At 40.4% G+C, this 25,784-nt stretch overlaps 1 protein-coding gene across 8 annotated transcripts in view; it reads right to left on the bottom strand.

The window, feature by feature from the left end:
* The window catches only part of DPY19L1 (dpy-19 like C-mannosyltransferase 1), a 135,282-nt gene that overhangs the window by 48,041 nt on the left and 61,457 nt on the right, over positions 1-25,784 (bottom strand). For 5 of the 8 annotated variants that reach the window (XM_073332906.2, XM_073332902.2, XM_073332899.2 and 2 more), the window contains 8 exons: positions 23,734-23,835; positions 22,826-22,897; positions 22,009-22,058; positions 19,104-19,128; positions 17,317-17,436; positions 7,766-7,940; positions 4,836-4,935; positions 2,789-2,914 (listed from right to left, as the gene is read on the bottom strand). In XM_073332906.2, the coding sequence (XP_073189007.1) occupies positions 2,789-2,914; positions 4,836-4,935; positions 7,766-7,940; positions 17,317-17,436; positions 19,104-19,128; positions 22,009-22,058; positions 22,826-22,897; positions 23,734-23,835 (770 nt within the window). The remainder of the gene's footprint in view (positions 1-2,788; positions 2,915-4,835; positions 4,936-7,765; positions 7,941-17,316; positions 17,437-19,103; positions 19,129-22,008; positions 22,059-22,825; positions 22,898-23,733; positions 23,836-25,784) is intronic. The other 3 variants (XR_012157446.2, XM_073332900.2, XM_073332905.2) reach the window with 1 other exon arrangement.

Here is a 25,784-nt window from a genome sequence, read left to right as displayed (position 1 = left end):
CATGCTGAGCTTGCCCAGGTGGGCTCCCCAGCCCAGATCCGAAGCATCAGAGGCCAGGGTCAGCGACGACCAGCGAGCCTGGAGGCAGGTGGGTATACATGTACTCGAATCCCATGGCTGGCACAAAGTGCTTTTTCTCAGCCCCCTTGGAGGTGGGAGGGATGCATGACAGGGTTTGCCAGAGGACCTGGGCTATTTTTAAGACCCCATGGGGCACTGGTCATGTAACACGGGCAAGGGTAGATGCCGAGAGCACACTGAATAGGATGTCCACCTGTTCAGCATCTCCTCTACCTCTAGGCCCAAGTTCTCGGCCACCCATTGAAGCAGGGCCTGGTGCTCTTTGAAGTTGTCCGGCAGCCTGGCACTTGAGGACCCTGCACCACCTCATCCGGGAATGACGATGATGACTGGACCACCAGGGAGGCTCCAGAACATCATCCTCCATGGGGGAAGAGGGTTTTGGGGTGGGCACTCGCTCCTCTCCCCTGCCCTCTGAGTGCACTTTGCGCACCAAGCCTGGTGCCGCCTGCTGTTGCTCCGAGGTGGCAGCCAATTAATGGTGCGAAGGGGGCATCGGCATCACAGGCATGCCCCACGCACTCCAGTAGGGCCACTGTGCCGGCCACTGTCTGTGTGGCCAAGATGGCATCGCAGAGGTCGATGAAGCCTCGGGTGCCCAATCGCGCCAGTGATGCCTCGGTGAGGGACTGAATTCCCTCTCTGTGCCAGAGGAATCCCCTTCCGGTGACCACAGTGGGGCTGTCGATGCCTGCATTTTGAATATGAGGACCGGGGATGGGGGGACTGGTACTGCGATGGAGACTGTTCCCAAGGTGCAGGGGACGGGGATCTGTGCCAAGAAGATGACCGGTGAGAGGATGAACGATGCCAACGATACGGTGACAGGCGCCTCCCTACAGGGGATCTGCGTGGAGAGGGCAGAGACCGCAATCATGGTGCCGGTGATCTAAGGCGACCTGCAAAGCACCTGCGTTGCAAAGCTGGAGATCTGCAGCGTGGAGACAGAGCGCATTGTCTTGGCTCTGGCGATTGGCGACACTCACTTGCCCTCTGGGGGGCTTGACAGCTGGCTTACTGTGGCCACAGCTGTAAGAACTTTCGACCCAGGACGCAGAAACAGCATGATATCCATGCACATGGTGCCAGCGATGCTGATAGAGGCCTCTGCTCTCTGGGTGCCAGGAGAGCTTTGGAAGGTGCCATAGGCCTGGGTCCCCAACCGCTCCTGGGAGTTGGTGGCAGATCCCTTGGGGGGCTAGGGCCCCCCATTGGGGAGGCACATCCATGTGGCTCTGGTGTGGGTGGGTGGCCCGAACTGGGTCCTTTGCACAATACCCCATGGCCTTTCTTGCTCAGTACTGGGGAGCAGTCTTTCTTGGACTTCTTTTTGGGCACCGGTGATGGAGAGCAATGCCGGGCAGAACCCAGTGCCGGGCATGCACTACGCACCAAGGCTGAAGTGCTAGGGGCAGAGTCTGGCCAGGAAGGCTCCGACGCCGGGCGGAGAGCAACCTCCATGAGGAGGGCCGTCCAATGGATGTCATGCTGTTTCTGCGTCCTGGTCGAAAGTACTTACAGCTGTGACACATGCGATTCCCCCAAGCACTTCAAGCAGCTACTATGGGGGGTCACTTACAAGCATAGGCCTGTTGCAGTCAGAGCAGGGTATAAAATCTGGAGACTGGGGCACGCTCCACCTGGGGCGAAGTCCCCGTTGGGACTCTAACTTCTAACTACACTACGTAACAACCACTTAAACACTGATTACTATAAACAAACTGCTTACAAGGCCCTAAGGCTTGAAGACAGTAGAAACGAAACAGATAGCTCTTGCTAGGCAAGGAAAAGGCACTCTGACGAACCACCATGAGTGGTAAGAAGGAACTGAAAGGGTGTAGAGCTGGCGGTGCCTAATATACCGACGCATAAGCACGGCACTCAAGACAGCGCCACAGCCGACCCTACGGATACCGGTAAGGCAAAAATATCCGACAACCGTGCGCACACCTAGAATGGAACAGACATGAGCAAGCATTCAAAGAAGAAATTATATTACAAAATCAAAGAAAAAAGCGTATAGTCAGAAAAAGTCTTGTTTGGGTTTTGTAACATCTATTTCATTTCCATGCCTAATTAGCATTTTGCAGAAAAAATTCAACATCTTTGGACCTCCTTACACATACACATCTGCAACTGCCTTCACAGCATAGCTATCTGCTTGCTCTGCATTAACTTTAATTGTGTTCTACAATTATGTTTAAGGTTATAATCCTAAAAGGTTCACACACAAGCTTAACTTTACACATATGAATGAAGTCAATAGAACTACTGTGTGTAGAGTTACTTGTGTATTTGAAGGATCTGGGCCCAAATTTGTTTCTGGTACTTAATTATGGTTAAGGATAAATGTAAATTCAAACTGCATATCAAACACAAATTATCTAATACCTAATGTTCATATACCTGTGGGTATATTTGAACAACATACCCCGACATAAAGAGGCTCAGTGACTGTAAAGGTTGTAAAGTCTATCTTTCTATTCACACATCCTAATTTTGTTTGTGTGGATAGAGAGCCTGGCTCTGTCTGTATTAATTCAATTCATACAGTTTAAGAACTTGTGCTAAATGTGAAATAAATCTGCAAGTTCTAATGACACAGTTACCGTAATTCTCTCATCAATCTCCACAATCCAAAGACAAGATCCAGTATATCCTCAGCTATACTTTGGACAGACTATTGATGCTGAATACTAATACTTACTTAGTTCTTCTTATGCACCATGACTCTTCTAAGATGTAATAATTCACTCCTAGTTTTAACAAATCTTTTTTCACTTCTTTTGCTGGTTTTCGACTATACATGGAATACACTATTTTAGTTCTGGCCCTTTGAAAATAAAAAATCCATAAAAGCTGTTAGGAAATAGGATGGGAGGGTGGGGAGAACCAAATTATTTAGGATGAATAAAATAGCCAGCCTGAGATACCATAATGAGGGGGATTGTATAAAAAAGGCAGACCGCTTTGTAAGAAAAGCATGTAATAAAATTATATTTATGTTAGAGTACTTGGGTTTAACATTTCTTAAGTTATTTGCCCTCCTATTTAAGACATGGCACCAGGAAACACTGCAGCTTCTTATTTCATACTGACTGTGTATCACTTGTGGGAGAGAAGCAACGACTTTCTACTGAATTGGTCTTTAAGACACATTTATATTTTAGATGATTCAGTTCCAGACATTTTGTTCTAACTTCACTCAGATTCATTCCACAGATTTTGACTGAAGTGGGTTATGTTTCTTCTGGTTTAATGAGAAACAAGATGAATTTCCTGGTGGACCCGTTTGCCCTCCCAGGAAAGTGAACTTCCTTCGATTTGTAAAGAGAGAAACTTCAAAAACAGAACTTGTTTCTTTCCATTTCCCACTAGCCTGAACAAAACATGATTTTAGTTTAAAGACAAGAAAGGGTGAGCAGAATCACTAAAAAGGAAAGCCTGGCATTGTGATCTACTGTCAATGCACTGAAGCAATGTACATAATCATATAATAACCTTAATAGAATTCTATTTGTCCTGTAAAAGAGAAGGTTGGTGAAAGTCTGAAGACATGCAGTGAATCATTTAGAATATTCTCTACAAAATCCTGTCAGTCTAGTGCTCATATGATTGTGGGATGGGGAAGTAAGGCAAATAGCTGTTTTGCAGACTTGTCCCAAAATATTAAGGCTCTGATACCAAGTACAGTTGAAGGGGATTGTCTGGAGACAGAGAGCAACATGATTATAGTTGGATCTTACATGTGACTAGAAATATACTATAAACATGTGGCACTATCTGTGTGCTCCCCTTCCCCTACCCTCTTTCCACAAACTTGAGTTGCTGAAGACTGTTGCAATGATACTTGTGGATAAGATGTTAAAACTTTTTAAATAAATGAATTTCAGAAGCCAATTTACACAAAAAGTTCAGGTTCCGAAAACTGCAAGGAAAACAAATTAAGCCGTCAAATGCCATATGAAATGAACTGATCAAAAAAGTCTGTGCAAAATTTGAATTTCAATCAGTCTTAATAAAAGAAGTTCTTAACTTAATAATCAACATTTAAATAATATGGATTTAATATTTCAAGAAAACACAACCCTTGCTTCCAGTAATAACTAAGTAAAACCTGCAATCTTGAGAACTTGTCTGTTCACTGGGCCATGGGAAAACAGAGCAACAAGAGGTAGATTTAGTAGCAGGATGTTGCTTCAGACTTCATAATTACACAATATTTTTGATTACTAAGGCTATATTTATACTTTAAATGCTACGGTGGCACAACTGCAGCTGCATTACTGTAGCACTTCAGCGTAGAGACTACCTATGCTGATGCGTGGACTTCTCCCGTTAGTGTAGGTAATCCACCTTCCCAACGGGCGGTAACTCAATCAACGGCAGAATTCTTCTGTTGATCTAGAGCTGTCTACACTGGGGACTAGGTTGGTTTAATTATGCCATATAGTGGTGTGGATTTTTCATACTCCTGAGCGACACAGCTGAGTCGATCTAACTTTTTAGCATAGACCAGCCTTAAGTCTGAACCATTACAGTGTGTCTACTACTTCTATCCCACAATGGACTACTGTCCTTCAACTTGCTGATGACTATTTTAAAACAATGTTGATTAGTCAAATAAAAATATGACCTAGAACTTCATGGGTTTTTAAAAGATTGTACTAGACAACATGATGATCATTCCTGTTGTACATCGCAAGGCTAAAATAATTAATGTTAGAGGAATAAAACTGAACTTTGAAATTTACCTCAGCCCTGCATCTTCATAATGGGGATGATTTACAATCGGTCGAAGGGCAGACAACTTGACACTAGCCATTGTAGGCATCGCTCCTGCAAAAACAGCATCTGTAATATATAATGAAAGACTTATTTAAAGCAGGGATAATTAAGAAAAGGGGAGAAGAGATTCAGTTTCAAATAGTCAAACCAGGACAATACAACAGAATAAATGTAAGGACGGAGAGATCTGTTGCACTTTAAAAATAAATAAATAAATAAATCCTTAAATTTAATTGCTCTGAAAGCTTGGTTCAAATAGCCTGTGAAGAGATGCTCAAAAGACAAAGGCCAAGGATTTTCAAAACTAACTATTTATTTGGGATGATAAGCACCCTCTGGAAAAAAAAATCTGACTTATTAAAGCAACTCAAGTTGAGCACCCAAAACGAGGCATGCAAAAATCACTGGTCATTTTGGAAAGTCTTGAGTACTGTATCAGTCTTAAGGAATTAAACTATTAAATTTGTGGACTTAATATATTTTATTAAGTCTTTTTGGTCGTGAATCTGTATATTGACACATTCATGCCAGTGTCGATTTTTACTTGATTTCTGATGCATGTACACCCAAGTATTTCCCACCTGACTGTGATATAAGTCCTTAGTGCATGCAGATACTTTCACTTTTATAACTATCTATTTACGGAGAAGCAGCTCATTTTCTGATTTATCCGTCTACCTTTGAACAACAGGAGAGGAACAAACAGGGACATGCCCTAGAATGAATAGGGCGTGCTCTACTGATGAAATGAAGAGCAAAGCCCAAGTCTGCATATGGATCCATGTGGATAGAACCCTACAATTTATGTTGAGTCCATTTAAGTCTATTAGTGATACTACAGCAGTGCCTAGGGGTCCCAAACAAGTTTGAAGCCCAACAGTATTAGGCTCTGTACAAAATTATAGTAAAAAACAGCCTCTGTCCAGAAGAGCTTATAAAACTAATAGAGAGGGGAAACAGAACCAAGTGACTTGTACAACGTCATGCAGCACGTCACTGAGAGCTAGGACTGAAATGAAGGTCTCCTCAGTCCCAGCTCAGTATTTTATCCACTAGATCATGATGCGTCAGTCAACTGAGCACTGTATATGTACAAAGGTCCACAAACATGGCTCCAACTGCATGAACGATACCCAAGTACGTGAATGCTGTTGCACTTAAGAACACAAGCATTTTCAAAAAGTATGTTCATCATATTTCAGGAGAAACTTTTGAGACAAATAATGAACTTTCCTTTAGGAATTTTTTTCTTCTGAATAGAATTATACTGAGGTTTTAGCCAAAATGTGATTGTCTTCAAGAAAAAAGGCATACAAGATGTTACTAACTTATACTAACTGTTGTTCTTTGAGATGTGGGTACAGACATGCACCCAGTATACCAAAGCCAGAGAACTTTGCCTAGCAGTACCCGTAGAGGCGGTGCACACATCCTCTAGCTCCTTAGACCACCCCCCCCCGCAGGTTATTTAGGGGCAGTGCTGCCTCAACCTCCCTCTCAGCACACCAAACATCAAGAATTGAAACTCCTATGTAGAGGGGACAGAGGGTGTGTCATAGAATACACATCTGCACCCACATCAAAAGGAACAGTAACAGCACATTAAAATAACTGTCCTTTCTTCTTTGAGTGAGTGCAGACATGTATTTCACTTAGGTGACTGACAAGCACTATCAGGACATGTGGCTCACAGTCTATTCTGAGAGCAACTGCAAGACTGCCTTCCCAAAATTTGCAGAATATCATCATGCTTTGTAAAATTATGTATGGAAGACCAAACAACAGCCCTGCAAATGTCCAGTATTAAAATATCACTGAGAAATGCAACGGATGTCACTTGGGACCTCATTGAAGTAGTCATGGCCACAAGAAACACTGTCTTTTGGCGTAGAAAAGACAAAGAACAAATTGCCTGGGGCTCAAATAGAAAACCCATGAGGGCAGCCAACAGAGTGCTAAGGTCCCATTGAGGAATCACTTCCTTTACCAATGGAAAGAAACGAGTGACCCCTTTTATGAATCTGGCTACAATGGCATTTGAAAAACTGATTTCCCTTGGATAGAGGATGAAATGCTGAAATTGCTGCTCAGAGGACCCTCAACGAACTGATAAGACAGACCACAGGACTGAAGGTATAATAGGAACTCCAAAATGTCCTGAATGCAGGCTTGCCTCAACTGAACTCCCTGGGGACAAGAACTAAGTTGAAATACATTTCCACTTAGCCAAATATGTAGTCCTACGAAAGGACTTTCTACTACTAAGTTGAACCTGTTGAACAGCTGTGGAACAGTGCTCCTTCTGATCTAACCATGCGGCATCCATGCGGTGAGATGTCGACTGATTGGAGCTGGATATCAACAACAAAATCCCAGAAAGACTGAGATAAAGAAGCTTGAAGTAAACTCTCACACCGATTGCTCCAACTCTAGCCATGCATGGCAAGAAGGAACTGATGGTGGTCAGGGTAGCACCACCTTTAAATAACCTGAGGAGGAGCTAAGGGGTCAGAGGACACAAGTGCAGCACCTACAGTTACCTGTAAGAAAAATTCTCTGGCTTTGGTGCACCTGAGTGGAATACATGTCTGCCACTTGCAGAACAGAGGATTCTCACTTAAACATAAGTGAAATACAAGGAACGTATCCCAGCATTCCAAATATGTTAGTTAAAAAAATTGTTTAATTTAATCTGTGTCAAAAACCATGTGTGTAATAGCACAATAGTATTTTGAAAAATGCAGTTAGCATTTTAATTGGCTTAATCTTGATTCAATTCCAGCATCTAATAAGGTTTAACTGCTCCTGACTGACTGCATTTTGACAGATTATTGCTAAAAATTCCTTCAGTTACAGCTCAAATAAGGACATCATCACACACAACTAAATAGTTTACCTTGTCTGGTACTGGATTTTATCCATTCTAAAAGTTCTTCCTGTGGCAAATTGCTAAATTCTCCCATTATGTTCCACTGATTCTGAAGGTTTGCTGATCCCTCTATTGCCATTATTGCTAAAATAGCAAAGACCAATGTTTTGGGCTGAATTTTGCCAAAGAGCCATCCAAACAACTGAAATATAAAAGCCAGTTAATTCCAAAATACCTACAGTATTATACAATATTCATGTCTTATGATTTTAATTTCTCCAGTAGAACCTGTCACACATATTACAATCAATCACAGATGTTCTTTTAGGGCCCAGTCCTGCTCCTATTGACGTCAATGGAAATTCTGCCATTAACTTCAGTGAGAGTAGGATTAAGACCTTAAGTATTCACTTAAGTTGACTCCACTGGAGTATGCTGCTCCTACTTTTCTTATACTATAAAATAAGAAAATATGCATTAATGCAACTTTAAATTTTCAGTGATCATAAAGTCAGGGAATGCAGCAGTTAAGGTTCATTCAGCAATGTCATCTAAATCTCACATATGTAGTATTTTATATTCTTGTCAAATGAACAGTTCAGTATATTTATGATCATTTTAAATGTATTTCATAAAAAGATACAGGGAAGGTCAACTTTTTTTAAGAACCCAGAAGCAAATCAGAAAGGAAAGAGTTAATGGTTAGAAATTTACTGTTACATCACATCTATTCTTTCCCTCTCCCACACTGAAAGAGATAGGCTTTGTTTGAACAACAGTGCAAATGGTTTGAAGCAGACTTTGAAGTGCACATCTCAGTAAAATGAGTATTGTGTAGGGAAACAGGAATTCTGTTTTACTGCTCTATTGTTTTGCTTGATCAAGGACAACCAATCCCTGCCACACTTTCCCTAACCCCCCAAGTACCCACAAAACATATCCCTTAATTTTTATTGGCAACTTCTGAATTAAAAAAGCAAGGGTACTGGGGCTTAGTACGTAAGTCTGACAGATGGAGTCTAGCTTCTTCCTAGAGCATTTTTCTCATGCATCAAGGAGGCGGCTTATGATTATGATAATCTTATAAAAGATAAGACATAATCTTATAAAAGATTATGGCTGACATGCCTTACACTGACTGGAATGGCCCTAGGAGCTCTTGCATCCAGCATAGATTAGAGCAGACATGAGATTGCCCTACCTTACACAAAGGGGATGAGAAGACCTCGCACTACCTCCAAGACCAAGGAAGTGTAAGAGTGGCTTTCAGCCTCCCCCATTGGGTTCTCAGCCAAGAATAGCTCAGGCAAACTCAAGAATCTGGCTGTATATGTATAAAAAGAACTGGACGGAATAACTGCTTTTTGGTCCGACTAGGATTAGAGGGGAGTCAGGACTAAATGATTGTCCAGCCTTGTCTAGAATAAGGTTCTGGGAGGATTTGATATCTGTGGGATGGATGTCAGGATTAAGCAATTATGAGAGTGGTAAGGGTGAAAACAGTTTACAAAGATTTAGGAACATAAGACAGAACAGCAAGCGATCTGGACCATCTAATCTAGTCCCCAAGATAAGTAGTAGGAAGGAGATTGTCAGTGAAGATAAAACCTCAAAAGGTGGGGGGGTTTTTACAGTGAGATAACTAATGCATGATAGTTATCTTGCTGTAAACTCCTAAGCAGAAACAAGGCAGTTGTTTAAAATTCAGGAATACTTGCTTGGTAATTAAATTGTAACACACTGCAATATTAGTTACCAGTTACAAACAACAGTACCTAAGCTTTCAACTTTGCTGTGTTCACATCTACTTTAAATAAGACAGACATGAGCATACTGTGTGAGAGCAAGGCTTAGGAGTGAATTGGAAATTACAGAAAATTGAAACACATGCACAAGTTTGTCTAAAAAAAATCTGTTTTGCTACAGTTCAATTAAATTTGCAGAGAACAAACATTTAGCTAACTGCTGCAGGAAAGAGAATATTTGATTTAAACTAGGGCTGTCAGTTAATCGCATTTCACTCATGCAATTAACTCAAAAAAATTAATCGTGATTAATCGCACTGTTAAAACAACAGAATACCAATTGAAATTTATTAAATATTTTTGGATGTTTTTCTACATTTTAAAATATATTGATTTCTATTACAACACAGAATACAAAGTGCACAGTGCTCACTTTATATTATTATTTTTATTACAAATATTTGCGCTGTAAAAATGATAAATAAAAGAAACAGTATTTTTCAATTCACCTCATATAAGTACTGTAGTGCAATCTCTTTATCATGGAAGTGCAACGTACAAATGTAGTTTTTTTGTTACATAACTGCTCTCAAAAACAAAACAATGTAAAACTTTAGAGCCTACAAGTCCACTCAGTCCTAATTCTTGTTCAGCCAATCGCTAAGACAAACAAGTTTGTTTACATTTACAGGAGGTGCTGCTGCCTGCTTCTTATTTACAATGTCACCTGAAAGTAAGAACAGGCATTTGCATGGCACTTCTGTAGCCGTCGTTGCAGGTATTACATGCCAGATATGCTAAACATTCGTATGTCCTTTCATGCTTTGGCCACCATTCCAGAGGACATGCTTCCATGCTGATTATGCTCGTTAAAAAATAATACATTCATTAAATTTGCAACTGAACTCCTTGGGAGAGACCTATATGTCTTCGGTTCTGTTTTACCCGCATTCTGCCATATATTTCATGCTATAGCAGTCTTGGATGATGACCCAGTACATGTTTGTTTTAAGAACACTTTCACAGCAGATTTGACAAAATGCAAAGAAGATAGCAACCTGAGATTTCTAAAAATAGCTACAGAACTCAAACCAAGGTTTAAGAATCAGAAGTGCCTTCCAAAATCTGAGAGGGATGAGGTGTGGAGCATGCTTTCAGAAGTCTTAAAAGAACAACACTCAGATGTGGAAGCTACAGAACCCGAACCACCAAAAAAGAAAATCAACCTTCTGCTGGTGGCATCTGACTCAGTTGATGAAAATTAACATGCATTGGTCTGCACTGCTTTGGATCTTTATCGAGTAGAACACATCATCAGCATGGACGCATGTCCTATGGAATGGTGGTTAAAGATGAAAGGACATCTGGCATGTAAATATCTTGCTACGCCGGCTACAACAGTTCCAGGAAAATGCCTGTTCTCACTTTCAGGTGACATCGTAAACAAGAAGCAGGCAGCATTATCCCCTGCAAATTGTAACCAAGTTTGTCTGTCTGAGCGATTGACTGAAGTAGGACTGAGTGGACTTGTAGGCTCTAAAATTTTACATTGTTTTATTTTTCAATGCAGTTATTTTTTGTACATAATTCTACATTTGTAAGTTCAACTTTCACAATAAAGAGATTGCACTACAGTACTTGTATGAGGTGAATTGAAAAATACTATTTTTTTGTTTTTACAGTGCAAATATTTGTAATCAAAAATAAATATAAAGTGAACACTATACTCTCTGTATTCTGTGTTGTAATTGAAATCAATATATTTGAAAAGGTAAAAAACATCCAAAAATATTTAAATAAATTGTATTCCATTATTGTTTAATGCGATTAATTTTTTTAATCGTGCGATTAATCGCGGTAAATTTCTTTAATATCTTGACAGCCCTAATTTAAACAGATCTGTTAATAATTTCTTAAAGATGTGGAACAGTAAGACCAAACAACTATTCCTGTGAATCTGACAAAAGAAAAATAGCACTCTTTGTATAGAGTGTGGATTTAAGAAAAAGGAAGTCCTAACTGACTGGACATTGTTTAAGTGTAAAATGAAATACTACATTCTAAGAAAACAATATGTACCCTATTTTCATGGCTTTAATAGCTATTCCTCCCGCAGCCCCAACTCCAATTTCTCTTGGTCTCCTTTATGTATCTGAACTCTTTTTTCTTATGCTATTTTTTTAAGAGGTTGTTCATAATTTTATCAAATGTATGAGCAAAATACAAGGAAAGGAAAGGGCAGAACGTAATATATTAGGCACTTACAGAGTTTTAAAAAATATGAAAAAAATATCATGTCATGAATTTTGTCTCCATTTTCAAGTTTTTGGGAAAATGGGGGAAGATGATTCTACAGAAATGTTTTTGTACTTGTATGAATATAAATAATCTTGGTCTTTTCTCCAACCATTAAATTTTTAAAAAAAGAAAAAGAAAAACTTAAAAAGCTGATAGGGTTGCATTGCTGGCTTCATTCATTCTTCTCCAACAGATCTCAGATGGTCATGATGGGCAGCTGCTTGGTGGTTCTCACCACCTGTGGAGCATTGCAGGCTTCATTCTTACTATTACCAGTGAAGGAAACAGTAAGTGACTACATCAATAAACTGATGACATCTCTACAGGCACATCTTATCTAGTGCAAACAATGCTAGCTCCCAGCTGTCTCAGTGTTCAAAGGAAGTTGGAACTGGATGAAAACCACCGGCATAAACTAAATCACGAAAGCTGTTGATATTAATAAGATACTATTAAGCTCATCCTCCCAGTGTTCAAACAAGTGAAGGTGTGGGGGTGTTCCTGCTGGACTCATTGCTCCTGAATAGTCAAATGGTATCAGAAATACTATCTTTCATTTTCAACTGACAAGGAGATCTTTGCTCTGGTGGAGTAACATAACCCACAATGATCCGGGCTGAATTACTGTAGTTCTCTCGCTCTAGTACTGAGGGCAACTATCACATGAAAACTTCAACTACTAAATCAACTCACCTACTAAATCAAAAAGGCTAAAGAGTCTACATCTCACCAGTACTTTGCATGCTAAATAGCTCCTCATTCAACTCTTCATCCATTTCAAAGTACTGTTTTTTCTCTCTGAGACCACTTCTCCCTTCATGACTTACCAGAGTAGTTATGATTGACCAGAGGGCTACAGCAGACTAGCCCCTGAGTTGCACTCTGGGTTAAGGTGTAGCAGAAGGTCCTAAACTGTGGCACACATTTCCTATGCTGTAATGGAAGAGTTCTAGTCTTGTCAAGATTTGAGCAAGATATAAAGATCCATCCGTTTACACAGGCTTTCCAACAATAACAAAGCAGCAAAAGAGCCCAACAGCATTCTCCTGGGTAACAGAAATCAACAACTAAAATAAGGGAAGAATGAAGAAGAATTTAGGCCTATTTTGTACAGAATTCACTATGAATCAATGCTTTAACCACCACAGACATATCACAGTGATGGGCACATTAGAAGTAGGAAGAGACAGAAAAAAAAAAGACTAAATATTTATTTTATTGCTTTTCTGGTTCAAAGGGCAACTTTTATTTCAAATTACAATACACTGACATTTGTTTTGCTAATTTACAGACCCCTGAAGATACAGCTTTAGAATGTCTATTTTGAGAATCTTAATGGAAGTTTTGTTAAAATACTATTACTCACAAAAAAACTTAAAAAAACTTATGTTGCCAGTGCACTTTACAGATGCAGAACAGAGGCACAGAGAGATTAAGATCAAAACTTTGCACTCATTTTGGGTGCCCAATTTGAGACAAGGACCTAGTTTTTCAGGGTACTTAGCATTATATAGCACTTTCTATGTTCATATCACAGCTCCCACCAACTTCAGTTCCAGCTGAAAGTGTGCAGCAGTTAAGCAAATCAGACCCCAGGATATCAAGACAGGCACCCAGAAAATAAAGACACAATTAGTGACCACCTGTGAAAAATATGATTTATGTGACTTGCCCAGCATCACATGGGAACTCTGTGAGAGAGGCAAGAAAAGAAGCCAATTCTCCAGGGCTCCATGAAACTGGTAATCATGAGATCATCTTTTATCTTCCTTGACTCTTACTACACACCTTCCAACTTCGGCAACAAACAAGGCAAGGGTCTTACAGACAACAACCTCCTTTTCTACACAACCCCCAGAACAGATCTATCCTGTTTAAGGAACAAGGAAAGGGAATGCAGGAAGGGAAAGAACACAAAAAGTGGTCACATAATAAGGAACATTTACTAACCTCTTCCATAACTGTTGTTCTTTGAGATGTGTGGCACATGCCCATTCCACTTCAGCTGCATGCATGCCCAGTGCACAGCTGTTAGAGATTTTTCCCTCAGCGGTATCTGTTGGGGTGGCACACGTGCCCTCTGCTACTCTCATGCTGCTGCATGATGGTATAAAGTGTGGAACTGCTCCAAACTCTCCCCAAGTCCTTACCAGTCAGACTCCGATACAGAAGGGCTGGTGGTGGAACGGACACATTCAACACATCTCGAAGAACAACAGTTATGGAACAGGTTAGTAACTTGTTTCTTCTTTGAGCGATTGCACATGTGCATTTCATTTCAGGAAGACTCCGATCCCACCCTCAGATTGAAGGACCACATGTTCAAACTTGGCATCATCTCGAGACGCTGAGACGCTGCACTCTCCAAAGCAGTCATCTGCTCAGGCAAGACCATTGACTCTGGCACCAGCCCTGTTGATATTAGATGCCATCTTCCTGTGACTCTTTCTCGGTACTGGAGAAGGAGTATGGACCCAAGAATTAGCAAGATGACGAGAAGCACTTCTGATGCATGCAGATGTGTTTGGTACCCACTATGAGCGAGACGGCTCCGAGGATGAATGTAGGGCTATCTCCATCAGCAGAAACTTGGCCTCCCTGTCCTCCTTGGCTCAAAATCCCTGCAAGGTAGGCACCAAAACATGGACCTAAGTCTTCCCAAGACACTTCAGACAACTGGAGTGTGGGTCACTCACTGGAATGGCAGGGCTTAAAACCCAGTGACTGAGTCATGCCCCGGCTGAGGTAGCAGTACCCAAGAATAGGTAATTCTATAACTACCTAACACTATAAACTACTAAAACAAGGAAAAGACTTGTGATAGTAAGACCACACTCTCCAACAACCGTCATAGATGGTAAGAAGTCTCATGGGGTTGGGCATGGCGCCGCCCTTTATACCATTGCACAGCAGCATGAGGGAACAGAAGCCACCTGTGCTGCCCTGACAGGCACTGCTGAGGGAAAAAATCTCTGACAACTGCACTGGACACGCACGCACCTGAAGTGGAATGGACATGCGCAATCACTCAAAAAAGAAAAGACTATCATAATGCATGTGCACAATGGGGCTGAATTAAAATTATAAGTAACCTTAATACTGGCACTTCCTAATGGAGCGACTGACTTTGAAACCTGAATTATGTTCTTTTAACAGTTTTTACTGTTTAATTTCCTAGGTTTCCTAAAAAAAACAAACTGAAAAATATTCCAAATGTGATACCATACTGACACCCACGTGGTTCATCAGCAGGGTTGGAACATGTAGATCCACTACACAGACCTCTGGCCCTTAAGCTAAGAGAGGAACTGATAAAAATAGTTAGGTTGTTAATCACTATGTAGACCAGCACTAGAGCGGGAGGAGATACACACTTTGCCAGTACGTTTCACATAGATTTGCTTACAGCAGTGGAATGGTGAGATTCAGGAAACTTGGGTTCCATTCCAGGCTCTGGAAGTGTGTGCGCTTTAATGGGCACAGACTCTTCTACCTGTTTCCCTCAAGCTTGATGCTTTTCCTGCCCTATCTGCTCCAACCTTTCCCTTTCCCACCCCACCTCCTTGCTCTAGTCCTATTCGCTTTGTCTATCCTAGTCCCTGTCTCCATTACTCAGGGTTCACATCCAAGTCCCAGTTTCTTCACCCAGCAAATTCCAGTTCTCCCCCTCCACCCCAACACTTTTTCAGATCCATCACCTCTGCCCATTACCCCCCCGCCACACACAAAGGTTTAGTCCCAGTCTCTCCCTTCCAACCCCCAGTCATAGTTGCTCTTCCTCCACCACCCTTAGTCCCAGACTCCTATTCCTTTCCACCCCCAGTCCGGCTTTTGTCCCTTCTGCATTTGAATCAGACCAGCTTCCTTCTCCACACTGCCTGAGTGCCCACAGGGGGTCATTGATAGGACAGGTGCACAGACACTCCATTCTTAGTTCCAGTGCCCAGCCCAGAGCACTGGGAGCAGCCATTACTGGGAAAGTCTGGCTTTGCCCCTGCTACCACGCACTGAAATATATTCTGTCACTCTATGGGGCTGGCGTATGTGCAATCCTGTTACATACAGAAGCTTTGAGGAGCTGGGGCATGTCTAGTTGTTCTGTGGAAATGGCACACGTGCAGTCCAGTCACACACACGAGTTGTGAGGGAGGGAGTGTGCACTCTGGTCAGCACAAAGAACTGACAGAGGCTCAAGCATGCTCAGTGAAGATGAAATCTTTGGAGATTTGCTGCTAAAAATCTAAGGAGCAACCCAATAGCTGCAGCAACAAGAGGAGCTGGAGGAGGCAAAGAAGTTGCCAGGAACTAGAGAGCCAGAGACCCCTGGAAGGGGTGGCCCTGAAGTCTGTGGACCAGGTATTGACTCAAGACTGCCTTCTGTTTGTTTGTTAACCTTTGTTATAAAAGAATAAATCTCCTTAACTGAGACTGGGTGTGGCAGTGCATACTTGAAGATAGGGTGCAGCGGCAGCCCCTCAGTGACAGATGGCAAAAGGCTTATCCCCGATACAAAGGCTTATCCCCAAACTCTGCCCCAAAATGGACACGTTTCAATACCCTGCTTCAATGCATGGCGGTGCTACAACTTGCCAGAATTTTTAAACATGGGCAAAATGTATTTTCCGCTAGCCTTTTTCTTGTAAACAGCTGAACTCTTTTGGTCGAAAATTTTCAAAACTCAGCCTGAGACAGACACTCGGGCATGGAAGATTTCATCTCAACAGTTAAAATTTGGCAAAGTTATAAGCAAGTGAAAACAGGGTGTACACTGGAAATTGCTAGACCACACCTTTAAAAACAATATTGTTGTATACTACAGTACTGTGTGTACTGTACATAATGACAATCAGGCAGAATGCATTTAACAGATATTTAGCTGTGGTTCTAAAGACTCAATCTGTATTTTGGGTGTGAGGATCACCCTTCAAAAATGTAGAATACTTGTATGAATAGCCAGTTCCAACAAATATTCCACATCTGGAGAAATCTGGTCTGCTTTTCCATTATAGGTGATTTAAAACTAGAAAAATCTTATCTTTGTTTTGCATCCCAGTTCAACTTCAAAGCAAGAATATGCTTTCAACATTCAAGCCTATCTAAAACTAAACTTCCACTGAGAATTGATATGTGGACAATGAATCTAACAGGGAAAAATGGAATGTGATTATACACCAACATTAATTTCTGATAAAATTAGAGTGATACAAAACCAGCACTAGCAATTAAATGTATACTTAAAAACAAAATGTAACACGTGCTGTCCTATAACTAAGCTCAGTACAAGGCACAATAAGACAGACTTATGCTGTAGTTACACAATTCCAAGTGTTTGTTTTAATTTTAATACTATAAGTGGAATGCTGATTTTTTAAAATTAACTTGTGTTTTCCTTTTAACTAATAAATATTACAGTTAAAAGATTCAGCAGTTATGAACAATAGAGCAGTTTATATAATTTTGGATAACAGTTCAGAGAACAATGTGTTACGGTAACATTAAGGGTTGAGAGAATTGCAGCGTTAAAGAACATCTTACCTGTTTTGAACAAATCAAGGAAGCCATAACGCATAAGTGAGGTGTCAGAAACAGTTTCAGTCTCATAATTAAAATACCAAGTACAGTATATGCCAATAGCTGCAATGCATGGTATACCAGCTGCCAAACAAAAAAACACGTATACAAAAGCATAAGCTAACATTTTGATACATTTTCATTTAATATTCAAAATACATTTTGAAAAATGCAAAACTTAAATAAGAGTTTTTATGTACTGCCAAAGTAAAAGAATCTTCCAAATTTAAGCAACAGCAATGGAGAAGTAGGTTTTGTTACTCGTCCTCCCTGAGGATTGTGAGGTTTTTTGTTTTAAGTATGCTTATATGCGGGTACAAAGGAGAAAGGAAAGAGGAAAAGCAGCATAGAAGGGCTAGCTGGAGAGATGGCTGGATAATCAGGAGGGCAAGCTACAAGGAAGGCAGGCAGGCAGGCAGGCAGTGATAGATGCAATATTCCCTGCATGGCCGTCTCCTACCTCACAGGCTGGAAGAGACGGTTATTTATTAACATATCTAAAATAATTAGTGATCCAGAGATGAAAGATGTGACAAATACAGTTGTCACCATTACTAAATTGTGCATCTAGTGACAAGGCCAGTTATTTGTAACATAGTGCTCTGATACTCTTAAAATCAAATATCAGTAAGTTCAACTCAGAGTACCAGTGCCAGACTCTTATCTCTCGACACAGCTAACCTCAGACACACATTACCTGAGGAGAACTTGTGATAAAAATGCAGCCACTCCAATCAATATCTCTACCTATTTGAATCATTTAAATATTTTTGGATGAATTAAGATGTTTCTAAAGAGCAAAACAGCACAGTGTCCCTAAATAAATCAGGAAAAATAAATAATTGGATGCCAGGCAGCTCTTTAGGAAGCTTCCCCCTTCCACTCCCCCCCCCCCCCCTTTTTTTTTTTTTTTTTTTGCATTGAAAGAGATTCCTTCCTCCAAATTGGAAGCAATTGTCTAAGGGGCGTAGGCTTATTGGAAGCTATTTTCTACATGCTAGCCCCTAGATTCCAATTAGTTTTCTAACTGTAGTAAATATGGAAGGATTTTGCACTTCAGTCTAGGCTTCTTGAGTGCAAATTGCACTGAGTGAATGCTTAATTTCTAGTGATCTTACCCCTCATTTTAACCTAGTCTTTCAATTGGCCTCCTGGACAAACGAATTTGAATTTAGGGATTTGAATGCCAAGATGGGATATAAGCCTGTCTACCTAAACTTTGATGGCTCCACCCATCATCACACAGATGTCATATTAAGTGGGGCTGACTTTTTGAACTTAAAATGGAAAAAAACCTCAAAGAAAAGCCATCACTTAAGAATAACAAAATCAACCAAATACTGAAAAACTGAATTACTTGCATTAATAAAATATTAGGCGTAACTGACAAAGAGCAGAAAGTAAAGTAATAGGATTTGTGTGTGGTAGTTAAGCCTACAAACAAGACTATAGACACATAGTCTTCAAATACGTCAAGAAAAAAATGGAAGTTGGAATCCAGGATATTCTATTTATATCATTAAAATAAAGCATAATATTTTTCCCCATTACAAATAGGAGGTCTTTTGTATTTGTTATTTTAAAGAAGTTATTCTGGTGACACTAACCAAGGAGTAGGGAAATAGACCAAAAAAATAAACTTTTGAGAAACATCATAAAAAGATAATTCTCATTTAAATTATATTAAAAATGTACCAGTACTTATTCAAATTAAGGAGTCACACATGAAATCATAAAGATGAAAGTCTTACCTCACCATGGTTAAAATGATCCTCTCTGGATAAAAAAGAAATACCCCACAAATACATTATTTGTTCATAGCACAGAATCATTAATATGTCCTATAGAAGTGCACTAGTTTCATTTATGAAATAATCTGATAAATATATACATCACTTATATAGCCCTTTTCAGCCACAGATTTCAAAGCTCTTTACAAGTTGGATAAATATCTTTGTCCCATATTTATGTTTTGGCGTATCTCCAATGCTGAAAATGCGCTTTAATACTTTAATTACTTCTACAAACAATCTTTACAGCAGATTAGCTATTTGGACACAGAGCTAGAAACTCCCTATCAAAAGATAAATACACAGAACATGTCCTACTATGTATTGTTAAAACAAGTCAACTATTTACTTAGTTATGACATGCATGGTTTCTGGCTCCTTAGGAGGAAACCGTGTAAACGAAACGTTGTTACAGCAACTTATGAAGCTTGTTGAGACCTTAAAAAAGATACTTCCAGAGAACCTTAACTTTGCTATTGAATTATTGTAAATCTGTTTCCATAAACTGATGCACGTATGCCTAATGTTCTTGCAGGATACTTGTGAGAAAAAAATCCTCAAGCTCATGAGTTTCATATTTGTTAAAAATCTGATAAAGACCACATGAGCAAACATAAACAAGTCCCAGTAATGATCTATGGAAAAAAGACAAAAACTCTCAGTGTAGCTGAATGTGTAGGATGAAGTGACAAAAATCTCGTTGCCCAATTCACCACTGTCATACGTTAGTATCAAATACGGTTCCAAAATGGATTTAATGGAAAAGAGCAGATAGTAATAGACATAGATTATTAATCTTGGTTCTGGATAGGAAGACAATGACTCCTTTGGAGCCAAACACCAGGCACTCAGTACTTTAAGAAGCACTCCAAAGCGTTTCAGCAACACAACAAAAAATGAGGATTTGACTATCCTCTCAACCCCATGTTAAATTTATTATCTATCCAGAAGAGAAAGTTAAGAGTGCAAAGGTTCATATTTTGCGATCAGAAAAGGACTTTGTGTTAAGAAGCTCTTCAGCAGGGGAAGTTTGTATCTGTAGATGCTGCTCATTCTTTATTCTGAGAGCCAGATCACAGGAGAACCGTCCAACCATAAATGAAGACAGTTTAGGAAATACGATGAACATTTTATAGGAGCACTTCCTACAGATTAAACCCAAATATCCTGGGGTTTCTAACTTGAACCTGATACTCCAGAAGGAAGGATGAAGATGATGTTTACATTCACTATTTGCAGGAGAGAAAGGGAAGGGCAAAGGAGTAGAAATACTAGCCTAAGATTGTACAGCAAACAAACAAACTATGGTAATTTAACTTATCAATAAGCACAAATACAAATAATATTTTTGAATGCTATACAGTGAAGGGAAAACCAGTTCCATTTAGTGAATAGCAAACAGCTGTCCAAAAACATGTCAATATGCTATTTTGGATCTAAAGTATCTGACATATATCAATTCAAATGAAAAGAAAGAATCCTAACATTTCTTTTGTAGCAAAAATGAAGGCTACTTACTGGTAACCACAGCTCTTTGAGATGGCTCTGCATATTCACACTTACTGGTATTAGGCCAGCTAGCGGTAAAACCTTCTCCAAGCAGTGTCCCTTAGAGTGCTCTCTCATCTCCTCCAACACCACCTTCCGCTGCACCGCTCAGTGTTTCTGAACACGTTCTAAAGGCAAGGCCATAAAATGGGGTGCAGCACCATTGGCCTGGAGCGTCGAACCGCGGCCAGTGGGAGCCACAATCGGCCCAACCTGCGGACGTGGCAGGTAGACAAACCAGTCCGGCCCGCCAGGGGCTTTCCCTGAACAAGCGGTTGACCAGCTTTGAGAACCACTGCTGTACAATACACATCAGCTACCACCACCAAAGTATTCTTTGGAACTGAAAATGGACCTGGAACTGGGACTAAGGCCAGGCCCAAACACTTAAATGGGACGAATCTGACACAATCCTCAAATCCATCCTTTTGGATCCTGAAGCTGAGACCAGAACAGACTGATTTTGGAGCCATAGAGACTCTGTTGGAATCAGATGGATCTGATGATGAGGCAAATCATCCGGCACTGCTAACAGTGTCCATCTTTTCTGTAGACCTCTTCCCTCTTTGGAACCAAGACACCCAGAACTGAAAGCATGATCCTTGGTTCTGACACAGGCGGTTCTGAGGGCCTGATGGATGAAGCAGTGGGAACCAAAGCCAGACCCAATATTGGTTCTGACTTCCTGGAACCCTTCAACTGCTTTGATGGAAGTCACAGGAGACGAAACTGGCCTCTTAGACCCTAGATCCAATCACTGTCCAGGTCCACAGGGCTTAGCCTCACGGAGAAGCACCTGGAATCTATTCTGCCTCTCCTGGCAATCTCAGAGTGTAAAAGTCTGGCAGATGGAACACCCAGAAGGAGAATGGCTCTCTCCCAGGTACTTCAGACACCTAATGTCTGATGCTGGGAAAACAGCAGGGCATGAAACACACCTCTCCATTCTTGGCTTTATCCTCTTCAGTTCCACCATAACCTGGAACCAAGATACTAACAAATTAACTACTTACCTATACAAATCACTAAATAACTCACAATAAACACATGGAGTAAAATGCCAGATCTGAAGGGACCGGAAAGGTTCATTTTCATCCAGGCACATGGTTGGAAGGAACTGAAGTGATAGAGGGCGCTGTGCATCCCTACATGGCCTCGCCCTCAGAGATGTGGGGGGTGGGGGAAGAGGTAGAAGGGACACTAGTGGACACTACTGGGAGAAGGTTCTACCATTAGGCACCACAACACCTATAAGAGGGAATATGCAGAGCCACTCGAAGATCATCATTAAGTTTAACATCTTAAAGGCAATACTTACCTTTCACAGAGGTCTTTCTGAGATAAAACCCACACAGTATATTTAATTGCCTGTGAACACAATGAAAGTTAACAAAATATGGACAAATTAGCATCATTCTAAAGCATTTCTGAACATTTTAAAATTCTAAAATTAAATTAAGAGGGCTTGAGATGGTACGGTTAAAACATTAGTAAAGGCAGTTTTCATTCAATATGTTTTAGATACACATGCCAACAAAGAATTCTTACTAGACAAGCAGCCTGCATCTAGCCTGTCTGTTCCTGAGTAGATTAAACTGCAATGTTTTACACATAATGCAATATACAATAACAAAAAACAGTTAGTTATATAGTCTGTCAATCAGGTACAGAATACGTGCAAAATAAAACTACAGTATATTTTTAATAAAATTTCATTTTTAAATTGTTTAGAATAAAAATATTCAAGTTGAACAGGATAATTAGGAATAACTCTGGCCCCAAGCAACTACAAAGGTCCTACAAGCCCCCAAAATAAAAGGGGTACATAAGGGAGAGCAAATTAGTCCTAAATGTATATTAAACGTTTAAAACTACCCATTAATTTTTAAATGGCTGTTTTTACAGGCATGATTTTTATAAGGCAAAATGGAAGTTTTGGAATTCACTCCAGGTGGTGTAGGATTGGGCCAGTAGATTATATCATACAGAAGATGGTACACCATTTCTTCCAAAAAAAATCTGGCTATCATTTCTACTGTAATTTACCTAGCTCTTCCTTATTTGGATGAATGTACTGCCCTTTTCAGTACACTACCAAAAGAGGAAATAGTTAACTCACTAAATGAATAACTTACCTTCATGATGATTACTCCAAAAACCACAAGAACAATGGGAAGTAGTAGCGTCTTTGTATATCTTATTGGAGTCTGAAATGCAAAGAAATTTTTATTTCCTTCAAATTTAGTTTTATTTACTACCAGTCTCACTTTGAAAGCTACCATGCTTTAGTCCTGAAATATTTTTCCTGAGGGTAGATTTAAATTTCAACATATAGCAAAAACAAGGTGAGCTGAAAGGAGATACAAGACATCAAGCCCTATCTAGCTACCAAATTAATACTGATACAGCATTTATAAATTAGTCCCCCTATGTTTAAGTAAGGCTAGACATTAACATTACATAAAGTTCTTTTCCATTTTACAATTGCCTTTAGAATCTTTCTGGAGGCTTCAATCTTATCTCCAGCTTATTTTCTTTAGTTATCGGTCATAAGACTAGAACTAAACAGTGGATCATCTCAAACACTCACCAATTCATTTTTTAGCATTCATAATTTATGATTGCGCCAAGACAAGTTTACTGGCCCTAAAAGCATTTTTACTCATCCAGCCAAAGTGATTCTCTGCACAGACAAACCACAAGACATTGGACCTCAAGATATGGTTCTCACCTACTTTTTGTCCCCTCAACATTTTTGTTACGTAGTTCTAATTATATAAAACAAGCAGTATTACAAAATTTAAAGAATCTCTCCTTATACAGTACTTACTCTCTCATCCAAATCTAAGAGCTTTCAAGTCTGAAATCATACTGTTTCTATTTCTACCCTCACGAAAATCTACAATGAAGTTAAGTGGACTTAAAAACAAACACACACACAAACACTTTCATTGGACCCTCAGATTTGTTGGCAGAAGCAATCACAGTTGAGGTAAAATATAAACGAGTTACCTCTTTTGTAAATCAATTTTCAATAAGTTACCTCTTTTTCCATGAAGTCAAACTCTGCAGCACAGGTGTACATTAATGTGTCAAAATCCTTGTAGCCAATAAATTTTGATTTTAGCAGGTTACTTATATGAGCCTGGTAAGAAATATAAAGCAAAAACCATCAGTAAATAAGAAATTGATCTCATATGCTGTAACAAAGTTCTTTTTTCGTTAAACATTTTCCAATTTAGTTCAACAAAAACCCTTTATTTATAGTACAAGCGTAAATGCACCAAGTCATTATTTGGATAGATTAAATGAGATTTTCAGGTACAAAATTGTTAGGTTTGCCAAAATACATACAGCAGAAGATTACAAGAAAAAAGTTGATTACCAAGTAACTGTGGTTCATCAAGAACTTTGCATATTCATACTTAGGGGATGCATGCTTCCTATCTTCTGTCCCCATCTAATACCCATGAACTTTGGGAACATCTTGGAATATCTAGCTAGCAAACAGCAGCGGCTAACAGGGGAGCTTTGCAAGGGAGTTCTCCAGGTGAAGGAAGGACAATTACGTGATGTTTGGGGTAGGTTTGTTATCTGTAGTGTGTGTGTTTGTGGTGTGCTTGTTGCTTGGCTGAAATATACCACATGGTATGTTTGTTTGGGGGACCATTTGCTGAACCTAGTGGCAAGGCTGAGAGCTTCTTAAAGAGGCTTTGATCCCTAAGCCCTTTAGCACCTATCAACCCTTAACCAGAGGGTAGGGCTACTCAGGAAGACCAAGGTTTTAAAAAGCCTGCTCCTAAGTAACCAGAGGAGCTAGGGAACAGGAGCAACTAACAGAGGAGTTTTGAGGAGGAAGTGTGAGGAAGGGCGAGAGACACTTAACATTCTTTAAACTTAAAGCCAAAAACACCCCCTAATAAAAACAAAACATTAACAAAGGAACGAGTTGCAGGAGTAAAAAGAGAATGCAGGCAGAAGTCCAGCAACAGAGTGGGAGCTATCCAGTTTATTGCACCCAATGCAGCATGTATGATTGCCTGCCCTATGGGCAGATGGCGTATGCGTGCATTCGGTGCAAGAAGCTCCTGGCCCCCAGAGACCATGTACGAGCTTTGGAGATCAGAGTAACTGAACTAGAGGAGCTAAGGGACACCGAGGTACATAGATGAGACTTTCTGGGACACAGTAGAATGGTCCCACCCCCGGTCTGACAGCCCCTGTGTATTGAAGAGGATGAAAGCTGCAGCGAAGGAGAACATCCAACATGACAGAGGAAAATGGTCCCATAGTTGGGACCCTCCTTCCAGATGATGATGTGGTACCTTCTTGCACTGAGGATACCTCTCTGGGGGAGGGAACTCCAGTTATTAGGAAGTCACAGGTAATAGTTACGGGGGATTCAATCATTAGAAACATAGTTAGCTGGGTTTGTGATGACCAGGAGAACCACATGGTGACTTGCCCAACTAGTGCATAGGTTGCAGATTGCTCAAGATATCTAGATAGACTTATGTGTAGTGCCAGGGAGGAGCTGGTGGTCATGGTACACGTAGGTACCAATGAAATAAGGAAGGATAGGAGAGAGGTCCTGGAGGCCAAATTTAGGCTGCTAGGTAAGAGATTGAAGTCCAGGACCTCCATAGTAGCATTTTCTGAAATGTTTCCAGTTCCATGCGCAGGGCCAGTTTGACAGGCCGAACTGCAGGGTCTCAATGTGTGGTTGAGACAATGGCGTAGGGAGGAGGGGTTTAAATTTATTAGAAACTTGGGAAACTTTTGGGAAAGGGGAAGCCTATACAGGAACGAGGGGCTCCACCTAAACCAAAATACTGGCACTTAAAATTAAAAAGGTCATAGAGCAGTTTTTAAACTAAGGGCTGGGGGAAAGCCAGCAGGTGCGGAGGAGCACGTGGCTTGGACAGAGGCATTCCTTAGGGGAGGATCTATTAATGGTGATTCTCTGTATCCTGGTAAAGAGGAGAAGATGGAAGATGATAAAATACGGGTAGGATCTGAGGAGAAACAATCAAATGGAAAAGAGTCTCATTCAATCACATCATGTAACGGCAGACAGCTAAAAATTGACAAGTT

This window comes from Lepidochelys kempii, chromosome 2, assembly GCF_965140285.1.
Source record: "Lepidochelys kempii isolate rLepKem1 chromosome 2, rLepKem1.hap1, whole genome shotgun sequence".
NCBI lineage: Eukaryota > Metazoa > Chordata > Testudines > Cheloniidae > Lepidochelys > Lepidochelys kempii.
The sequence above is the reverse complement of the archived record's forward strand: the minus strand, read 5'-3'. Positions and strand labels throughout refer to the sequence as shown.